The 17,946-nt window shown below is 47.5% G+C and overlaps 1 protein-coding gene across 3 annotated transcripts in view; it reads right to left on the bottom strand.

Moving 5' to 3' along the window:
- The window catches only part of DCLK2 (doublecortin like kinase 2), a 330,587-nt gene extending 313,729 nt beyond the window's left edge, over nt 1-16,858 (bottom strand). For 2 of the 3 annotated variants that reach the window (XM_033940515.1, XM_033940524.1), the window contains exon 1: nt 15,861-16,858. In XM_033940515.1, coding sequence (XP_033796406.1) covers nt 15,861-16,254 — 394 coding nt within the window. In that variant the 5' untranslated portion in view covers nt 16,255-16,858. The remainder of the gene's footprint in view (nt 1-15,860) is intronic. The other variant, XR_004539097.1, reaches the window with a different exon arrangement.
- Between the last annotated feature and the right edge of the window lie 1,088 nt (nt 16,859-17,946).

Genomic DNA, 17,946 nt, shown 5'->3' with positions numbered 1-17,946 from the left:
TGCATGAGGTAAAACTCTTTATAGTTTATAAATCTTTCCGTTTGGCTAAGTCTTAATAATAATATTGTAATTTATAGCTAAAGAGGCATGTGATCAAGAAACGGTTTTATTTTACTTTTGCAATTGTGATAAATATACCAAGGGCCTCAAAATAGTACCTGGCAGGCCGCGAGTTTGAGACCACTGCTTTAGAGCAATACAGTCTTTGCGATATTTTAAGGCTGAAGCAGCAAATTATTGTGCATCCCAAAAAAACAAGAGGCAAAAGCAGAGAACAGCAGACACATGACCTCCAGGGTACATGCAACAAAGTTTTGCCTCGTCATCCATTCCTTCTTCAGGTCACACTCAAATAGGAGCGAGAACAAACAATGCAGTCATTGTCCCTATGAGCCAAACTGACGGTACAGTTATCTGAACTCTCCATGAAAGCGTCCGCAACACTGGAAATCCTGCGTCCTTGTGCTGAACTAATGGTACAGCTGCCTTCGGCATCCGTGAAAATTTCCTTAGTGCATGAAACGGAATCCGTTAACAAAATCTCAACATTTCTCTCCCACCCTCCAAGAGAAGCAAAAAGAGGGGTTCAGCTCAGTGGCGTACCTAGGGTATGTGGCACCCGGGGCCCATCATTTTTTGACCCCCCCCCCCCCCCCCTCATGGAAAATTTTTTTTTTTTTTTTTTTTTGCAATAACCATGAAATGGAATAAATGGTCAGAATAGAAACAGGCAGTGAAAATTTTCTTTTATTGAACCTCATTTATGTAACCATTATTCCAAACATAACATAACATAAATTATGTCGGAATTGTCATGACATCAGAAGTACATATGGAGTAGTTGCAGGTGATGCTTGGGACAGTTCTGATTATGTTAGTTTGGTTTTATGTGTTTTTTGAATAGAAGGGTTTTTATTTCTTTTTTTAAGGTTTTGTAGTTTGTGGTCGAGGTCAATAGGTTGTAGAGTTGGGGGTCAAGTGTTGCAGCTCGAATGGCTAGGAGGTTGTCGAACAGTTTTTTTCTTTTGACGTTTTTGGTTGGAGGGTGTGTGAATGGTGCGTGAGTTCTCCTATGTCTGTTTGAAGTGGATTGAATTATTTAGCTGAAGAAATTAGTTACCCCCCCCATTCCACACACATTAATTCTCTTCCATTTTTGTTCCCATTATAAAAAAACACTGATAAGTTCCCAGGAAAAAAATACATTAAAATAAGAAGTGAAAACAAAGGCCCCTACAGATGAGAACATAACATAAGAATAGCCTAACTGGGTCACACCAATGGTCCATCATGCCCAGTAGCCCATTCTCATGGTAGCCAATAGTGCTGCCCGATTCAGAGAAAAATATTTCATTCGATTCGATTCACCCTGTTGAATCGATTTTTCGATTAGATTCACTGTTAATGACACCGCTTTTTAAGTTTAAACAAAGTATAACAATAAATTTCACAACAACAATAAATTTCACAAAGTACTTAAAAAAAAAAAAATCACATTTTTCCATTAAAGCAGTTCTGGAGACATTTGCTTGAACAGTCTTTTTTCCCAGTCCATAAGCAAGCAATATGAAAAAGATTTCCTTAATTATCTACTCAAACATTTTTGCTATTTACTTTCATTGTACCTAGACTATTATTCAGTAGCAAAAATTTAGTTTGTTCAATCAAGCAGAACATTCACTCATAGAAGTCCAATGTCCACACAGGATTTGATTGAACAAACCATATTTTTTCTACTGAATAATAGTTTAGGTATACTGAATAGCAAAAATGTTAAAGCCACACAGAAAAGCAGTAAAAGTCAATAGGTTCTCCAAGTGGGAACAACCTGATGTCTCAGCACTTGAGGAAAAGACCACGTAATAATGTTTATAAGATAAATCATATAAATGATTATACTGAAGCAGGGTGTCCTCAGCGTGAGAGGTAAGCGAGAGGAGAGAATTCTCCAGTGCTTTACACAATAAGGCTCCTCTGCCTGCAGTGCACACCATCATAGGACACCTCAGGTGTGCTCAAATTAATCAATGTGATAAATTAAACAGTGATAAACAATTGGTCAATCACAAGAGTGCAAGATCAAACAGGTTGTTCCCACTCAGAGAACCTATTGACTTTACTGCTTTTCTGTGTGAGTAGATAATTAAGCAAATTTCTGATAGCCTACAGAACTGATTCTCACCTTCCATCCCCAGCCCCCAAGACTTACCAGACCCCCCCTGCCGATGCATTTACTTACTGCCTGAACTGGATATTAAATCGTGGGGAAGAGAGGAGAAATGCGGGGAAAGAGCCAGCCAAAACTAGTATTTGTTGCTGCTGAGTGCACCAATCCAGGGCAAGCAGACGCTTCCCCCATGTCTTAATAACAGACAATGGACTTTTCCTCCAGGAATTTGTCCAAACCTTTCTTAAAACCAGCTACGCTATCTACTTTTAACATAACTTCTGGCCACTTCATTTTTAAGCTTAGATCTTTCCTTCCAAACAGAGACCTTGCTAGATGTCAAATACAGCACAAGGTAACTTCACATGGACTTAACTGTGCAGGAAATGAATCTCCTCATACACCCACCATATAGTGCAAAAATGTGCAAAGGTCTGTTTTTTTCTTTCGATCACTACATAGCCTAATGCCACACAAGCAGCGCTGTTACAAACATATTCTGAAGGTCAATGCTAAGGTTGACAAAGTTTCCTTCCTTGGACCAGAAGGAGATACTGACAAACCACTGGAAGAGATTCTAAAACAACTACCCAGAAATAACACCCAAAGACCCACTCAGTGTGTGAACCAGTTGAGTGGAGTGGACTAACTGGGGGTGGAAATGGGCCCAGAGTTTGCTCAGCAGAATTTCCCAGACTACCTCTTCCTCTCAACACACTGACATGCTACCACCACCACCAACACTAGGAACACCTCACCGAGTATGCCAGCAATGCTTATAAACTTTATAAAACACATTATTATATTTTCTTATAAAGCATATATTTTAACTGAACTCAGCCTTGCCATTCACAAAAATAGAAAAGTTCCCATTTCAAGCTGTCTCATGTACACTTTTCAAATCTAACATATTGTAATCACAAAACAGAAAATAAAATTATTTTTTCTACCTTTTGTTCTCTGATCAATATTCAAATCTTGTTGGTCCCAGGCTCTTGTTGTCTTGCTTGCCAGGGTCTCCTTTCTCCGTGCTAACCATCCGTCTGCCATCTCTGTTCTCCCCTTCCGTTTCCCTTCCCTCTCCCGGAGATCTGGCATCTTTCCTTTTTTTTGTCTCCATCCACAGATTCACCTTTTCTCAACTCCCCACCACCCCAGGATCCACCATCTCTCCCTTTCTGTTCCCAACTATCCTCCTATCCAGTATCTCTATCCCCCCTCCACACCATCCCCTGTTTCCAAGTTCTCTCCCTTTCTGTTCCTTCCCTCCCTAAATCCCATTATGCACCATCTCTCTCCCACTCCTCTGTTTTTAGACCCATTATTTCTAACCCCCAAAGTCTGGCATATGCACGTATCTTTGAACCCCCCCTTCCCTCTCTCCCTCTGTGTACTTTTACACCAGGACCCCCCTCCCCCGAAGGTCTGTCCCCCCTCAGAAGGGCTACACCCCACCCCTGAAGACCTGCACCCCCCGAAGGACTTTACCTCCCACCCGAAGGTCTGTCCCCCTCTGAACGCCTAAAACCCCACCCCTGAAGGCCTGCACCCTCCCCGAAGGATTGTACCCCCCACCCGAAGGTCTGTCCCCCCCTGAAGGCCTGCACCCATCCCGAAGGCCTGCACCCACCCCGAATGCCTGCACCCACCCCGAAGGCCTGCACCCACCCCGAAGGCCTGCACCCCCGAAGGCCTGTCCCCCCCCCTTGAAGGCCTGACCCCCCCTTGAAGGCCTGCCTGCTTGTCCCCCCTTGAAGGCCTATCCCCCCTTAAAGGTCTGCCTGTCCCACCCCCTTGTAGGCCTGTCCCCCCTTAAAGGTCTGCCTGTCCCACCCCCTTGTAGGCCTGTCCCCCCCTTGAAGGCCTGACCCCCCCCTTGAAGGCCTGCCTGCTTGTCCCCCCTTGAAGGCCTGTCCCCCCCTTGAAGGTTGGCACCCCCCCAAAGGCCTGCACCCCCTTGAAGGCCTGTCCCACCCCCTTGTAGGCCTGTCCCCCCCTTGAAGGCCTGCCTGCTTGTCCCCCCTTGAAGGCCTGTCCCCCCCCTTGAAGGCCTGCACCCCCCCTTGAAGGTTGGCACCCCCCCAAAGGCCTGCACCCCCTTGAAGGCCTGTCCCACCCCCTTGTAGGCCTGTCCCCCCCCTTGAAGGCCTGCCTGCCTGTCCCCCCCTTGAAGGCCTGCACCCCCTTGAAGGTCTGCACCCCCCCCGAAGGCCTGCACCCCCCCGAAGGCCTGTCCCCCCACTTGAAGGCCTGCCTGCCTGTCCCCCCCTTGAAGGCCTGCACCCCCTTGAAGGTCGGCACCCCCCCTGAAGGCATGCACCCCCCCTGAAGGCCTGTCCCCCCTTGAAGGCCTGTCCCCCCCCTTGTAGGCCTGCACCCCCTTGTAGGCCTGTCCCCACCCCCTTGTAGGCCTGTCCCCCCCCTTGAAGGCCTGCCTGCCTGTCCCCCCCTTGAAGGCCTGCACCCCCTTGAAGGTCTGCACCCCCCCCCGAAGACCTGCACCCCCCCTTGAAGGCCTGCCTGCCTGCCTGTCACCCCCCTCCCCCTTGAAAGTCTGCCTGCCCGCCCGCCCGCCCCACCCTGAAGGCCTGATGCCCCGACCCACCCCGAAGGACCATTCGCCCCCCTGGCCTCCCCGCACTACCTATGAAGCAGCCGCAGCAGGATCGCGACGTCAGCTATCTTTGCGCTGCTTAGGAGCTGCTTCCTGCGCCGGGCTACCTTAAGCTACTGTCCCCCCCACGCCCGAAGGACCGCTCGCCCCACTGACCTTCCAGCACACCTATGAAGCAGCCCGCAGCAGGATCGCGCCGTCAGCAATCCCTCAGCTGCTTGGGCGCTGCTTCCTGCGCCGCGGTCCCGCCCCCTCCTCTGACGTCAGAGGAGGGACGGGACCGCGGCGCAGGAAGCAGCGCCCAAGCAGCTGAGGGATTGCTGACGGCGCGATCCTGCTGCGGGCTGCTTCATAGGTGTGCTGGAAGGTCAGTGGGGCGAGCGGTCCTTTGGGCGTGGGGGGGGGACTGAGCGGCAAGGCCAGGAACACCCCCTCAGGGCTGGTACCCGGGGCGGCCCCCCCCCCCCCTAGGTACGCCACTGGTTCAGCTGCCTCAGCATATTTCCTTTCACACTCGGAGAAACGAGCGAGAGGGGCCCAGCAGCCCAAGCATATCACCTCTCACCTCCAGAGAGAACAGGGACAGGGTTTGGCAGCTCCGCCAAATTCTCTCTCAATGGGAGGTGGTAGGGACTGCCAAGACTCCTCTTGTTTTCACCGAGGCTGGGATGTTACCTCTGCCAGAGAAAACAGCACAAGGGGCCTGAATAAAAATATAATAAAAAATCATAAGTGGAAAGGGGGTTGGGAAGGATAGGGAAGAGAAATGTAATATTTAAAAATGTTAAACTGTATACCGTATTTTTCGCTCCATAAGACACACCTCACCATAAGACGCACCCCAGATTTAGAGAAGGAAAACAAGAAAAAAACCCAAAAAAAACCAAACACATTCTGAACCAAATATATACCCGACACTTAAATTCTGTCCCAGCCCCCCCAATCATCATTTTTACATACCCCAACATTTTTAAATTCCATCCCAGCCCCCCCTGGCAGCACCTTTAAATTGTGGAGGTCGGTGGACGGCTTGCTGCCTACTGCTTGTTGGGGCCCGCGATGCACAAGCGCGCTAATGCCTGGGCCTGCGCCACTTCCTAATTGTGCCAGTCGCTGGTGATTCACTGGACAGCTGCCTGCTGATTACCGACATGTCAGGGCCAGCGGCGCACAAGTGCGCTGCAGCATGGGCGCGTACCATTTCCGAATGGCTGCCTCAGTTCTTGTGAGGAGCTAGCAAGAACTGCGACAGCCATTCAGAAGTGGCGTGCGCCCACGCAGTAGCGCGCTTGTGTGCCGCTGGCCACGACATGCGGTCGACGGTGCTGTCTGTATTCGACTATTGCAGTTTGGCGTCAGTGTTGAGTGCGCTTCAGGTGGCCTAGAATTCAGTAGCACGCTCTCTATTTAAATTGGACAGACGCGAGCATGTGAAGGAATATTTTCTAAGGCTGTATTGGTTGAAAGTAAGGGAGATACATTAAAAGCTCTCGGTAAATGTTTTCATGTGCTTACAGAAGTTGGCCCCGGAAACACCTGGTCCAGAACATCTTGCCGCATGAGCCAGCTCGACTGCTCCGCTCAATTGAGCTTTGTAATCTGTTTGTGCGGGGCTTAAGGATTTCCTCTTCCAGAAACAGCGTTTTTCACTGTATTGGTCCCAGGGAGTTGAATAACCTTCCAGGATATATTCAACAGCAGCAAAATTTACAGAACTTCAAGAAAATGTTGAAAAGACATGTGCTCTGAAAGATGAAATATATGGTATGAGTATGACTGAAGGGGGTAGGAGTGATGACCGTTGAGTGCTGGGCACGGAGGTTTTTCGATGGACTGGTTTGTCTCACTTGGCATAAAGATATTTTTCATTGAGACATCTTGTGTGTCTTAGGTAATTTTACATTTTGATGTACGATAGGGTTGGCTAGTTCTTGACCTCAAATAACGTTCGTCGTTGATGCGACGTGTAGGTCTTATGCAATTTGACTTTATATGTATGTATGTAGTTTGTTATAATGTTGTCTTGATGTCTTTTGTACGATAAATGTTGTTTTATTCTGTATGTTAATATGTAACTCGCCCTGGATAAGGGCGGGTGATAAATAAACAAACAAACATTCAGTTTCAGTCAAAAGAGAATCCCAGTTTCCACAGGCCTCTGTTTGTGATCCATGCTAAAGTCACTTAATTGGCTTCCCGTCCATTTCCAAATACAATTCAAACTCCTCTTGCTGACCTACAAATGCATTCACTCAGCTGCCCCTCACTATCTCTCTTCACTTATCTTCCCCTATGTTTCCCCCCCCCCCCATGATCTCCGCTCAGCTGGTAAGTCCCTCCTATCTGTACCCTTCTCTTCAACTGCCAACTCCAGACTCCGTTTCTTCTGCCTTGCTGTGCTGTATTTTTGGAACAAGCTGCCTGAATCCCTATGGCGGGCACCATCTCTGGCAGTGTTCAAGGCCCAGTTAAAAGCCCACCTCTTCGAGAGTACTTTCGATTAGAGAATGATACGGTGGTTGTTACCCGCCGAAACGGTGACCCCAAAAAAAAAAAACCGGTCACAGTGAGTACAGGGACAAGGTCATTCACCGCCCCGTGTTTATCATAATCACAAAAGTAAAATAAAACAGTTTCTTGATCATATGTCTCTTTAGCTAGAAATGACAATATTGTTATTAAGACTAGAGAATGACACGGTGACGGTTTACCCGCGGCCACCGCATTTAAGCCGCGGGTCACCGCCGAAAACGGGGAAGAAAACTAGCAGTCGCTGCGGTGACGGGGACAAGGCCATTCACCGACCGCGGAAACGGTGAACAGGTTTGTCCCCGCGGGCCAATGTACCCCCTTCTAGGAACCGCTATTTCACCGTGCTCCTCATTTGTCATTTCAACCCTTCCTGCCAATCGCAGCAGAAGGGTACCCAACCCCTCCTGCCGGTCCTCCCAATGGCCTCCCCTAAGATCGCCGGCAGGAGGGTACCCAACCCCTCCTGCTGGACCCCCCCCCAACGAACCCTCCCACCCCGGAACCCCCTTAGTCTTACTTTTCAAGTTGGACCGGACAGCTCCTCGCTCGTCTGGCCAGCAGGCCTGCCTCCGTCCAAATGAGGCGGGCCCGCCCCTCCCCTCCCCTCCCCTGCCTCCCAATGGCCTCCCCTAAGATCGCCGGCAGGAGGGTACCCAACCCCTCCTGCTGGACCCCCCCCCAACGAACCCTCCCACCCCGGAACCCCCTTAGTCTTACTTTTCAAGTTGGACCGGACAGCTTCTCGCTCGTCTGGCCAGCAGGCCTGCCTCCGTCCAAATGAGGCGGGCCCGCCCCTCCCCTCCCCTGCCTAACCCACAGGATCCTAGGGCCTGATTGGCCCAAGCACCTAAGGCCCCTCCTATAGCGGGAGTGGCTTTAGGTGCCTAGACCAATCAGGCCCTAGGATCCTGTGGGTTGGGCAGGGTAGGGGCGGGCCCGCCTCATTTGGACGGAGGCAGGCCTGCTGGTCAGACGAGCGAGGAGCTGTCCGGTCCAACTTGGAAAGTAAGACTAAGGGGGTTCCGGGGTGGGAGGGTTCGTTGGGGGGGGGTCCAGCAGGAGGGGTTGGGTACCCTCCTGCCGGCGATCTTAGGGGAGGCCATTGGGAGGACCGGCAGGAGGGGTTGGGTACCCTTCTGCTGCGATTGTCGGGAGGGCCATTGGGGGGGTCTACAGGAGGGGTTGGGTGCCCTCCTGCCGTGATCGCTGGGGGGAGGGGAGACTTGCAGCCATTTAAAGTACATGTCGTGTTTGTTTTTGCATTGCTAGCCCCAGGGGTGGTGGAAGATTAGTGATTGAAAAACTGTATGAAAAATAACTATTTTAAATTTAGTGATCAAAATGTGTCAGTTTTGAGAATTTTTATTAATTAATTTTTTCTCTGCGTGTTTTGTTTTTGTATAGTTATTAACTAATATTTAACTAAGTTTTAAAGTTTTAAAGAATGTTTCCTTTATACGTAAATAAAGAAAAGTGAATGGGATTGCAGTGGCGGTGACGGGGCGGTGAATGGGGTGGCAGTGGCGGTGACGGGGCGGTGAAGAGGATGGTGAGACGGGGACGGGGCGGTGACGGGGTTGGTGAGACGGGGACGGGGCGGTGACGGGGATGGTGAGACGGGGACGGGACGGTGACGGGGACCAATTTTTTCACCGTGTCATTCTCTAATTAAGACTTAGCCAAAAGGAAAGATTTATATACTATAAAGAGTTTTACCTCATGCAAAATTGTCATTTCTTTAATAAGACATTAACTATATTTTTCTGAGGCCCTCCAAGTACCGACAAATCCAAAATGTGGCCCTGCAAAGGGTTTGAGACCACTGACCTAGGACATCATACCCCTGGGTCAGCCCTGCTCTAACCCTCAGAGCCAGGGAAGGCTCCTTGTGCCGTCCATGCTAAATTTTGAGAATTCAAAAACATAGGGCATTAAGGGAGAATTAATCCCGTTAATTTGGCACTGTTTTTGTTACCTTTATGACGACCAAATTAATATAAAGTGGTTGTAGAATTAAAAGTAGTGGAAAAAAATATTAAACTGTACAATGACACCTCAGCACATGTGGATAAGAAAACAACCCACAACCCACTGGAGTTGGTTAAAGGATGATATGCAGCAAGGCATGACCCAGATTCTAGCTAAAAATTGGCTGCTTCTACATTATGCAGGAGCGTACACTCTGATTTACACATTTACCTCAATTCAACAATTATCAATCTATCTGAACACAGCGAGTCTTGTCTTACTTATTAATGTATCTTGATACTGTAATAAAACATGCTTATCATATTCAGTAACACTGATTAGTTACTTATAGGATTCTCCACAGGTATTTGACAAGGACTGGGTCACACCTGAACACACTGCACAGAGCTGTGGTACTTATGATCCTATACAGGCAGCCCCCAGGTTACAGACGCCAGACTTAAGTTCATAGGCCATTACTGAGATGGCTTGGGGAAATCCACTGCTTATTCCTAGGATAAGCAGCAAAAAAAAAAAAAAAAAAAATCTGGTTTTACTACTTGAGAACTAGCTAGGTACTTGGGACCTGGGCTGGCCACTGTTGGAAACAGGATGCTGGGCTTGATGGACCCTTCGTTCTGTCCCAGTAGGGCCATTCTTATGACCGATGCAAGCTGCTCAGTGCCGGCTCTTTGCCTTCTCTCTGATGCAACTTCCTGTTTCTGTGTTAAGTGGGCCTATAATAATAATAATAACTTTATTTTTCTATACCGCCATAGTCAGGTGACTTCTAGGCGGTTTACACTGTAAGAAGGCTGGACATTCAGCGAATAACAAGGTCACAATACAATACAATAAGTCAACATACAATACAAGACAAAACAATACAATACAATACAATGAGTGTATACAACACAGTATAATACAATGAGTCTAAATATAATACAATACGTCTAAAGACAACGCCATACATAAGTCTAAATACAGTATCGTACAATGAGTCTAAATATAATACAATAGTGAAGAGGGGAAAGTTACAGATTGGGGTTCAATGGGTAATGAGTAACTGAGTATTTCTTTAGAACTTCCATTTGAATTGGAGTACTATGGATAGCGAATATCTAATTACATGTCTAATATAATAATATAATATAATATAAATAATTACATATCTAATTACTATGTCAGAAGGAAGACTGTGGATCACTGTTCACTGCTAGCAAAATGGAGTTGAAAAGGTATATGGATGGGGAGGGGTAGTTGAGAGCCCAGATTTGTGAATCAGATGTCGAATGCCCAGATCACTTGCGGGGGGGTATGGGAGGCTGAGTCTGGATCTCCTGCGAGACAAAGAGCAGGGAAGAGATGCCAGGCAGAGAGCAGCAGGTGGGGTTCCTTTGCCCACCCACCTTGGGTGTCTGCCTACGTCCCTGGTAAAATGGAGTCATATTGGATAATGGTTCAGCAAACTGCATTGGAGTAATGTTTTCGATTCCCACCTCTGTCACAGATACTCCTTTTATACTTGGGCAACTCAATTTATATCTCATGGCCTCAGGTACCTACTTACCCCCTTGCACCCACAACTTTGTGCTTGTATCTAGAATTATCAGGATGTGTGCAAATCTAGGATGAACATAATAAACCCCCATCTCCTTTAAGTATGCACGAATAAAGGATGTCCGGTGCTATACTTGGAGAGAGCCCCCAGGAAAGAGACTTGGGAGTACTTGAAGACAAGTCAATGAAACCGTCCACACAATACGCGGCGAAAAGGGCAAACAGAATGCTAGGAATGATTAAGAAGGGTATCACAAACAGATCCGAAAAGGTTATCATGCCGTTGTACCGGGCCATGGTACGCCCCCCCCACCTGGAATACTACATCCAACACTGGTCGCCATATATGACATAGTACTACTCGGAAGGGTCCAGAGAAGAGCGACAAAAATGGTTAAGGGACTGGGGGAGTTGCCGTACAATGAGAGGCTAGAGAAACTGGGCCTCTTCTCCCTTGAAAAGAGGGGACATGATCGAAACATTCACGATATTGAAGGGAATTGACTTAGTTGAGAGAGATTGTTCACCCTCTCCAAGGTGAAGAGAATGAGACGGCACTCGCTAAAGTTAGAAAGGAATAGATTCCGTACAAACGTAAGGAAGTTCTTCTTCATCCAGAGAGTGGTAGAAATCTGGAACGCTCTTCCGGAGGCTGTTATAGGGGAAAGCACCCTCCAGGGATTCAAGAAAAGGTTGGATAAGTTCCTACTGGAACAGAACATACGCAGGTAAGGCTAGACTCAAAGAGGGCACTGGTCCTTGATCTAGGGGCCGCCGCGTGAGCAGACTGCTGGGCACGATGGACCACTGGTCTGACCCAGCAGCGGCAAATCTTATGTTCTTATGAGCTGCTTTATTAGCCACCAACTGGCCAGAATTGGTGTAAATCATCAATTACATACATAAGGGCACTAAGTTGGTGTGCTATAAACTGAGCAGTAAAAGCCAAAGAGGTCAAGTGCATGGGGGCAGGGGCATGGGCAGCTCAGGGGCATAACCAGTAGATGGAATACAGTGCTCCCCCGGTCATTGACGGTCGGCGATTCGCGGTATTTTCCGACCGCAAATGACCAGGCAGGAGAGGGCAGCCGGGGAGAGGCGGCGAGTGAAGGAAATCACTTGCGGTATGCTCCAACCGCCTCTTCCTGCATTAAAGTCGGACCTCACCAATCAGGAGCTGGAACGCATTGCCAGAGGTTGTGGTTTAAGCGGATAGCGTAGCTGGTTTTAAGAAAGGTTTGGACAAGTTCCTGGATGAAAAGTCCATAGTCTGTTATTGAGAAAGACATGGGGGAAGCCACTGCTTGCCCTGGATTGGTACTCCTTGGGTTTTGGCCAGGTACTAGTGACCTAGATTGGTTACTGGGCTTGATGGACCATTTATTGGTCTGATCCAGTATGGCTATTCTTATGTTCTGTACAAAAGGAAGTGGGAACGGACAATGAGCACTCCACTGAAGAACACTGATGTAAAACCAACTTGTGTCTCTTGTCCTTTTATGCATTTTCCACATGGAAATTAGGAAAGCATGGAAAAGAGCTAAAAATTGTCACCGCCCCTGGTTAATGCTCAATGATCAAAATAAACAAAAACAGCAGGATATGGTTTGTGTGATGCCTCACACTAGTAAAGGTAATGCTATAAAACATATCATTTTAAAACATTGGGCAATATTGCAATATCATTCATCCTTCCAAAATCTACCTAAATTTGCTTATTCGCGGGCTTCTAATCTAGGCGAATTGCTCAAATACAATCATCATCAACAAAGCCCCATAAACAAATTACCCCACAAACCATGTGGAAAATGCAGGGTCTGCAGTTATGTATTAGACGCTACTTTTATAGAAATCCCACCTTCAGGAACACGTCATTTCTTTCTGAATACTGGGACTAATTGTGACTCCAGGGGCGTGGTTTATTACATACAATGCCCATGTAAAAAAGTTTATATTGGTCAAACGATCCGTAAAATCAAAACTCGAATCACGGAACATTTAAGCAACATTAGAACCAATAGGGTCACCGCCCCCCTGGTTTCTCATTGGTCCCAGCATTCACACTCACTAGAAGACCTCAAGTATACAGTGTTAATCCAAACACGTAAAAACGAAGGGGACATATCAAGGTCTTTAATACTTAAAGAACAGCGTCTGATATACAATTGGCAAACCCTACAGCCAACAGGATTAAATTTAGATATAGAATGGTTAGCAATGTAGATTAATAATCCGCAAAGTAATCTCTCAATGTTGCATTTACTTCCGGTTGTCGGCAAAAATTTTTAAGATCAAGTTCCGGTTAGCTACCCTTTATAATAAACACAACGTGAAGTGAGCTTCATTCGCTCAGTCCACTTTGAACTTCTCTGACTATAGTGAGCCGATATCAGGTAATAATAATAAATAAGATTTATATAAGAAATTGGATATAAGAGCCTTTTTAAGTATTAGTTAATGCTTAGATGGTAGAAATATAACCTAGTATATTTTGTTATCATATATTTCTAGTTTGCTGTTCGATTTTTCTTAGTGTCCCTCCCTGACGAAGAGATGAAATCCGGGTCGGGGGACGGGAGTTTTCCTAAGAAAGAACTAACAAGATTTTAAAGAAGCACGAGCACTTTAATTTGCACCAATCACCAATGAGAGTTAACACCTTCAACACGAACTGCCCCTGAATGAAGATAAGTACCACCATTAGATAGGATTTAGTATTCAATATTCAGGGAGGGTAGGGGACAAGTGCAGGCAATGATGGTCCCCCAGTTAACCTCATTGTGGTGACATCACTACTATATGGGTTATCAGGTCTGAGCACTTCACATATTATTTATAGAATTTATTTTTTACAATCACAAATAAGTTTGGATTTTAAATGATTTATAGCTGTGAAAAATTGAAATATAGTTCTTGTCCTTTTATGAAATAAACAAGTTGGTTTTACATCAGTGATCTTCAATAGAGTGCTCATTGTCCGTTCCCACTTCCTTTTGCACTGTTTTATACTCGTGGGTTCTCTGTCCTGTTGGACTTTTTGGTATTCTTACATGAGCCAAGTATAGGTCAATCTAGCCATTGTAACATCCCTGATGAGGTTGGCTCTGAGGCACTGTGGAATGAGGCATTATGACATCACAATCTCAGCTCTGGAATGTTGCTCTCATTGGGTTCACAAAATCTTGCTATTCTTTGAAATGCTGGAATGTTGCTACTCCTTGGGTTATGGCCAGGTATTAGTGACCTGGATTGGCCACCATGAGTATGGGCTAATGGGCTTAACAGTATTTGGCATGCTACCAGGCTATCTTATCCCTCATTTTACTCTGAGTTACACTAATAAGAGCTCTCGAAAAGTACACTTGTTTGCATATCCCCCAATAAAATCCTGTCATTGCAAAAGGTTCCTCAAGAGAACCTTTTCTTTTCAGGCAGCCAAACTGAATACGAAGCTTCCTCTTATCTTGATTTTAGAAAACAGATAAAAATACAACTACAGTGGTACCTCGTTTTAGGAGTGCACCGGTTTGTGAGTGTTTTGCAAGACGAGCAAAACATTCGCAAAATCGGTGCCTCGGAAACCGAGCGTGCTTCGATTTGCGAGCAGCGCCCCCCCCCCCTCCCGCAATCCGGCACCCTCCACCCGCTATTCGGCACCCTTACCCCCCGTGATCCGGCACCTCCCCCCCCCCCATGCCGCTTCTTACTGTCATCTGGGCCTGGGCACTGGCACCGGCATGTCCTGTGCGTTGGTGCCGGTGCCCGAAAATCGGCCTCCTCTTCTTGCTGGGCCTTGAGCATCTGCGCATGCTCAAGGCCTGCGAGTTCACGCTCTCTCCGAGATTATTATTATTATTAATGGACCATTGGTATGACCCAGTATGGCTATTCTTATGTTCTTACATGAGCCAATTATAGGATAATCAAGCCATTGTAATATCACTGATGAGGTTGGCCCTGAGGCACTGTGAATTGAGGTAAGGTTGCCACATTTTCTTTTTGGAAAATCTGGACCCCCTAGTCCTGCCTAGTTACGCCCCCCCATCCACCCCCTCCCCCACTCTTGTCAGGCAGAGAGGAAGTCCAAACATATGCAGCTGTCACACGATGATGTCACACACACGCGTGTGTGAACACCACACCGTGTGACGGCTGCGCATGCGCGGACTTCCTCCCTGCCCGACGCAGCTTTTCAAAACCTGGACAAAGTGCTGGGTTTGAAAAGCCGACCGGGGAAATTCCAATGTCTGGTAACCCTAGATTGAGGCATTATGACATCACAATCTCAGCTCTGGAATGTTGACTATTCTTTGAGATGCTGGAATGTTGCTTCTCCTTGGGTTTTGGCCAGGTACTAGTGACCTGGATTGGCCACCGTGAAAATGGGCTACTAAGCTTAATGGACCTTTGGTCTGACCCAGTAAGGCTGTTCTTATGTTCTTACATGAGCCAAGTATAGGACAATGAAGCCATTGTAACATCACTGATGAGGTTGGCTCTGAGGCACTGTGGATTGAAGCATTTATGACATCACAATCTCAGCTCTAGAATGTTGCTCTCATTGGGGTTCTGGATGGCCTGGATGGCTACCATGAGGACAGGCTAATGGGCTTGATGGACCATTGGTCTGACCCAGTATGGCTATTCTTATGTTCTTACGTGAGTCAAGTATAGGACAATCAAGCCATTGTAATATCACTGATGAGGTTGGCTCTGAGGCACTGTGGAATGAAGCATTGGGGTTCCGGAATCTTGCTATTCTTTGAGATGCTGGAATGTTGCTACTCTTTGGGTTTTGGCCAGGTACAAGGGACCTGGATTGGCCACCATGTGGTTGGGCTACTGAGCTTGATGGACCATTGGTCTGACCCAGTTCTTCAGTTCAACAGCGCTATAAAAACAGGTGCTACTACAAAGCCTTCGGGCAGTTATTGGTCCAATAAAAAAAGAAACGATCTCCTTCCCCCCCCCCCCCTCAAAAAAGAAGGTATTTTCTGCTTCCAGCAAGCCGTCCCTTACCTTCTACCAGCTCCTCCAGGCTGCCGATTTTCCTGCAGCCGTCCGCGGTGTAGATGGCCCGGACGCCCTGGGGCAGATTGACGTTGTCCGACAGCGACCGGGTCAGCTCCATGAGGAGAGCCTCGAAGGACCTGAAGCGGTCGACCGAGATGGCGTACACCAAGCCCTTGAAGTAGCGGTCCCCGTTGCGGTAGAAGCGCACCTTCTTGGCTTTCTTCTCCGAGCTGAGGGCCTGCAGAGTGCGGGTGCGGTAGAAGCTGCAGTGCGCGCTATGAGCCGGGCTCGGCACCAGCCCGTTGCCCCTCGGGCCCGGCGGGCCCCCCCTCCGCGCCTGCCGCTGCTTTCGGTCCCGCTCCTCGAAGTGCTCCAGCTCGATGCTCCGGGACGTCGCCATGGATCGGCCGAAGCGAGAGAAGCCGCGCTCCCTCCCCACCCCCCCCCCAAAAAAAAAAAAAAGTCAGCACCCCCGATTCAGGCAGAGACCGATTTAGATGCAAATCATCTCTCTTCGGGTGCCATCACCACCCCGGTCCCCAGAAGAGGAGCCGACGGTGCATCAACCGGGCTCGGCACCTGTTCGCGGGACCGGTTCAAGCTCCAAAGCGAAATCCAGCCCCGGGGGAAGGTCTGCTGCCGGAGCCCCGGAGGAGGAGGAGGCTGTGAGCACGAAGCCGCGGAAGCTCCCGCCGGCAAAGACACAGCCGGCTGCGCGCTTTAAATCAGCTGCCGGCTAGGAGAGCGCAGGGATAGAACATCCCACGGCTCCTGCCCCCGCCGCCAAGAATACACGGGAGAAGGCTGAGGGTAGACGCCTAGGAGTCCCCCGGGTCCTAGACAAACCCCTGTTCGCTCATTAACAGCCGGCAAAAAGTAAGCGGCCGTTGCTGACGGCTATAATTAGACTGCGAGCTGGGGGTTGTATAATTCAATTATTATTATTTAAATATCAGCCTGCAGGTATTTTGCTGGTAAATCAGAGCAGTTTTGGGAGCCGCCGTTGATATGTGACGTATAAATATGGTTAAAAAAAATAATTGTCATGTGTCTCTCTTTTTATCAGATTTCCTTACATATCCAGGGGTGGGGTGGGGGGAAATGTATTTTGACCTTTAAAATTACTTAATTATAATATTGTCAAAAACATATGTCTTTTGGTATTAGGAGGAGGGGGGAGAAAATGATTGTTTTATGTATTAAGTGTGTATTTAATAGTGCGTTTTATGCAGTGTTTATGTTCAATTCATTGTATTGCACTGTCAAAGTTTGAAAATCAATAAAGATTAAAAATAAAAAATAAAAAATTTAAAGTTGCTGTTTTAGTGGAGATCTATTATAATGTTTTCTTACACAGGTGAAAAGTGAAAAATAAATGAAGAATGACTAGCGAACTAAATTTAGGGTTCAGATTACAGGGTTCATAGTTTAAAGCGCATGAGGACAAAGGCGCGCAGACAACTGAGCGCAGGACTTCCTCGTGCCAAAGAAAAACCGTATTTTAAAGGGCTCCGACGGGGGGGGGGTGTTGGTGGGGAAACCCCCCCTCCCATTTTACTTAATAGAGATTGCGCTGGCATTGTGGGGAGTTTGGGGGGGTTGTACCCCCCTCATTATACTGGAAACTTAACTTTTCCCCTGTTTTTTTAGGGAAAAAATTAAGTTTTCAGTATAATGTGGGGGTTATATCCCCCACACCCCCCCAACATGGCAGCGTGAGGTTTCTGCTTTCCTCATCTTCTTGTTACTCTCTTCCTTCCATCCACTGTCTGCCGTCTCTCTGCCCCTATATGGCATCTTCTCTCCTTCTATGCCCCTTCCAGAAACTGTATGCCTCCCCCTTCCATCTCTCCTTTTAACCCTCATTGGTCTGGCATCTCTCTCCTCTCCTTCCCTCTCCCACACCTCTCTTCTGCAATCCCTTTCTTCCCTCATTTTCCTTTTCAATTTATTTTCTGCATCCATCTAGATTACGTTCTTACTACCCTCTCATCAATTTCCTTTTTTACTGTCTACCTACAACTCGCCACTTCTTTCCCTCACCCCCTCCAGTATTTCCCTTAACTCAATTCTTTTCCCCCCCATCATGTGC

Source organism: Geotrypetes seraphini, chromosome 1 (assembly GCF_902459505.1).
Source record: "Geotrypetes seraphini chromosome 1, aGeoSer1.1, whole genome shotgun sequence".
NCBI lineage: Eukaryota > Metazoa > Chordata > Amphibia > Gymnophiona > Dermophiidae > Geotrypetes > Geotrypetes seraphini.
Note: the sequence above shows the minus strand (reverse complement) of the source record. Positions and strands in the feature narration are given on the sequence as shown.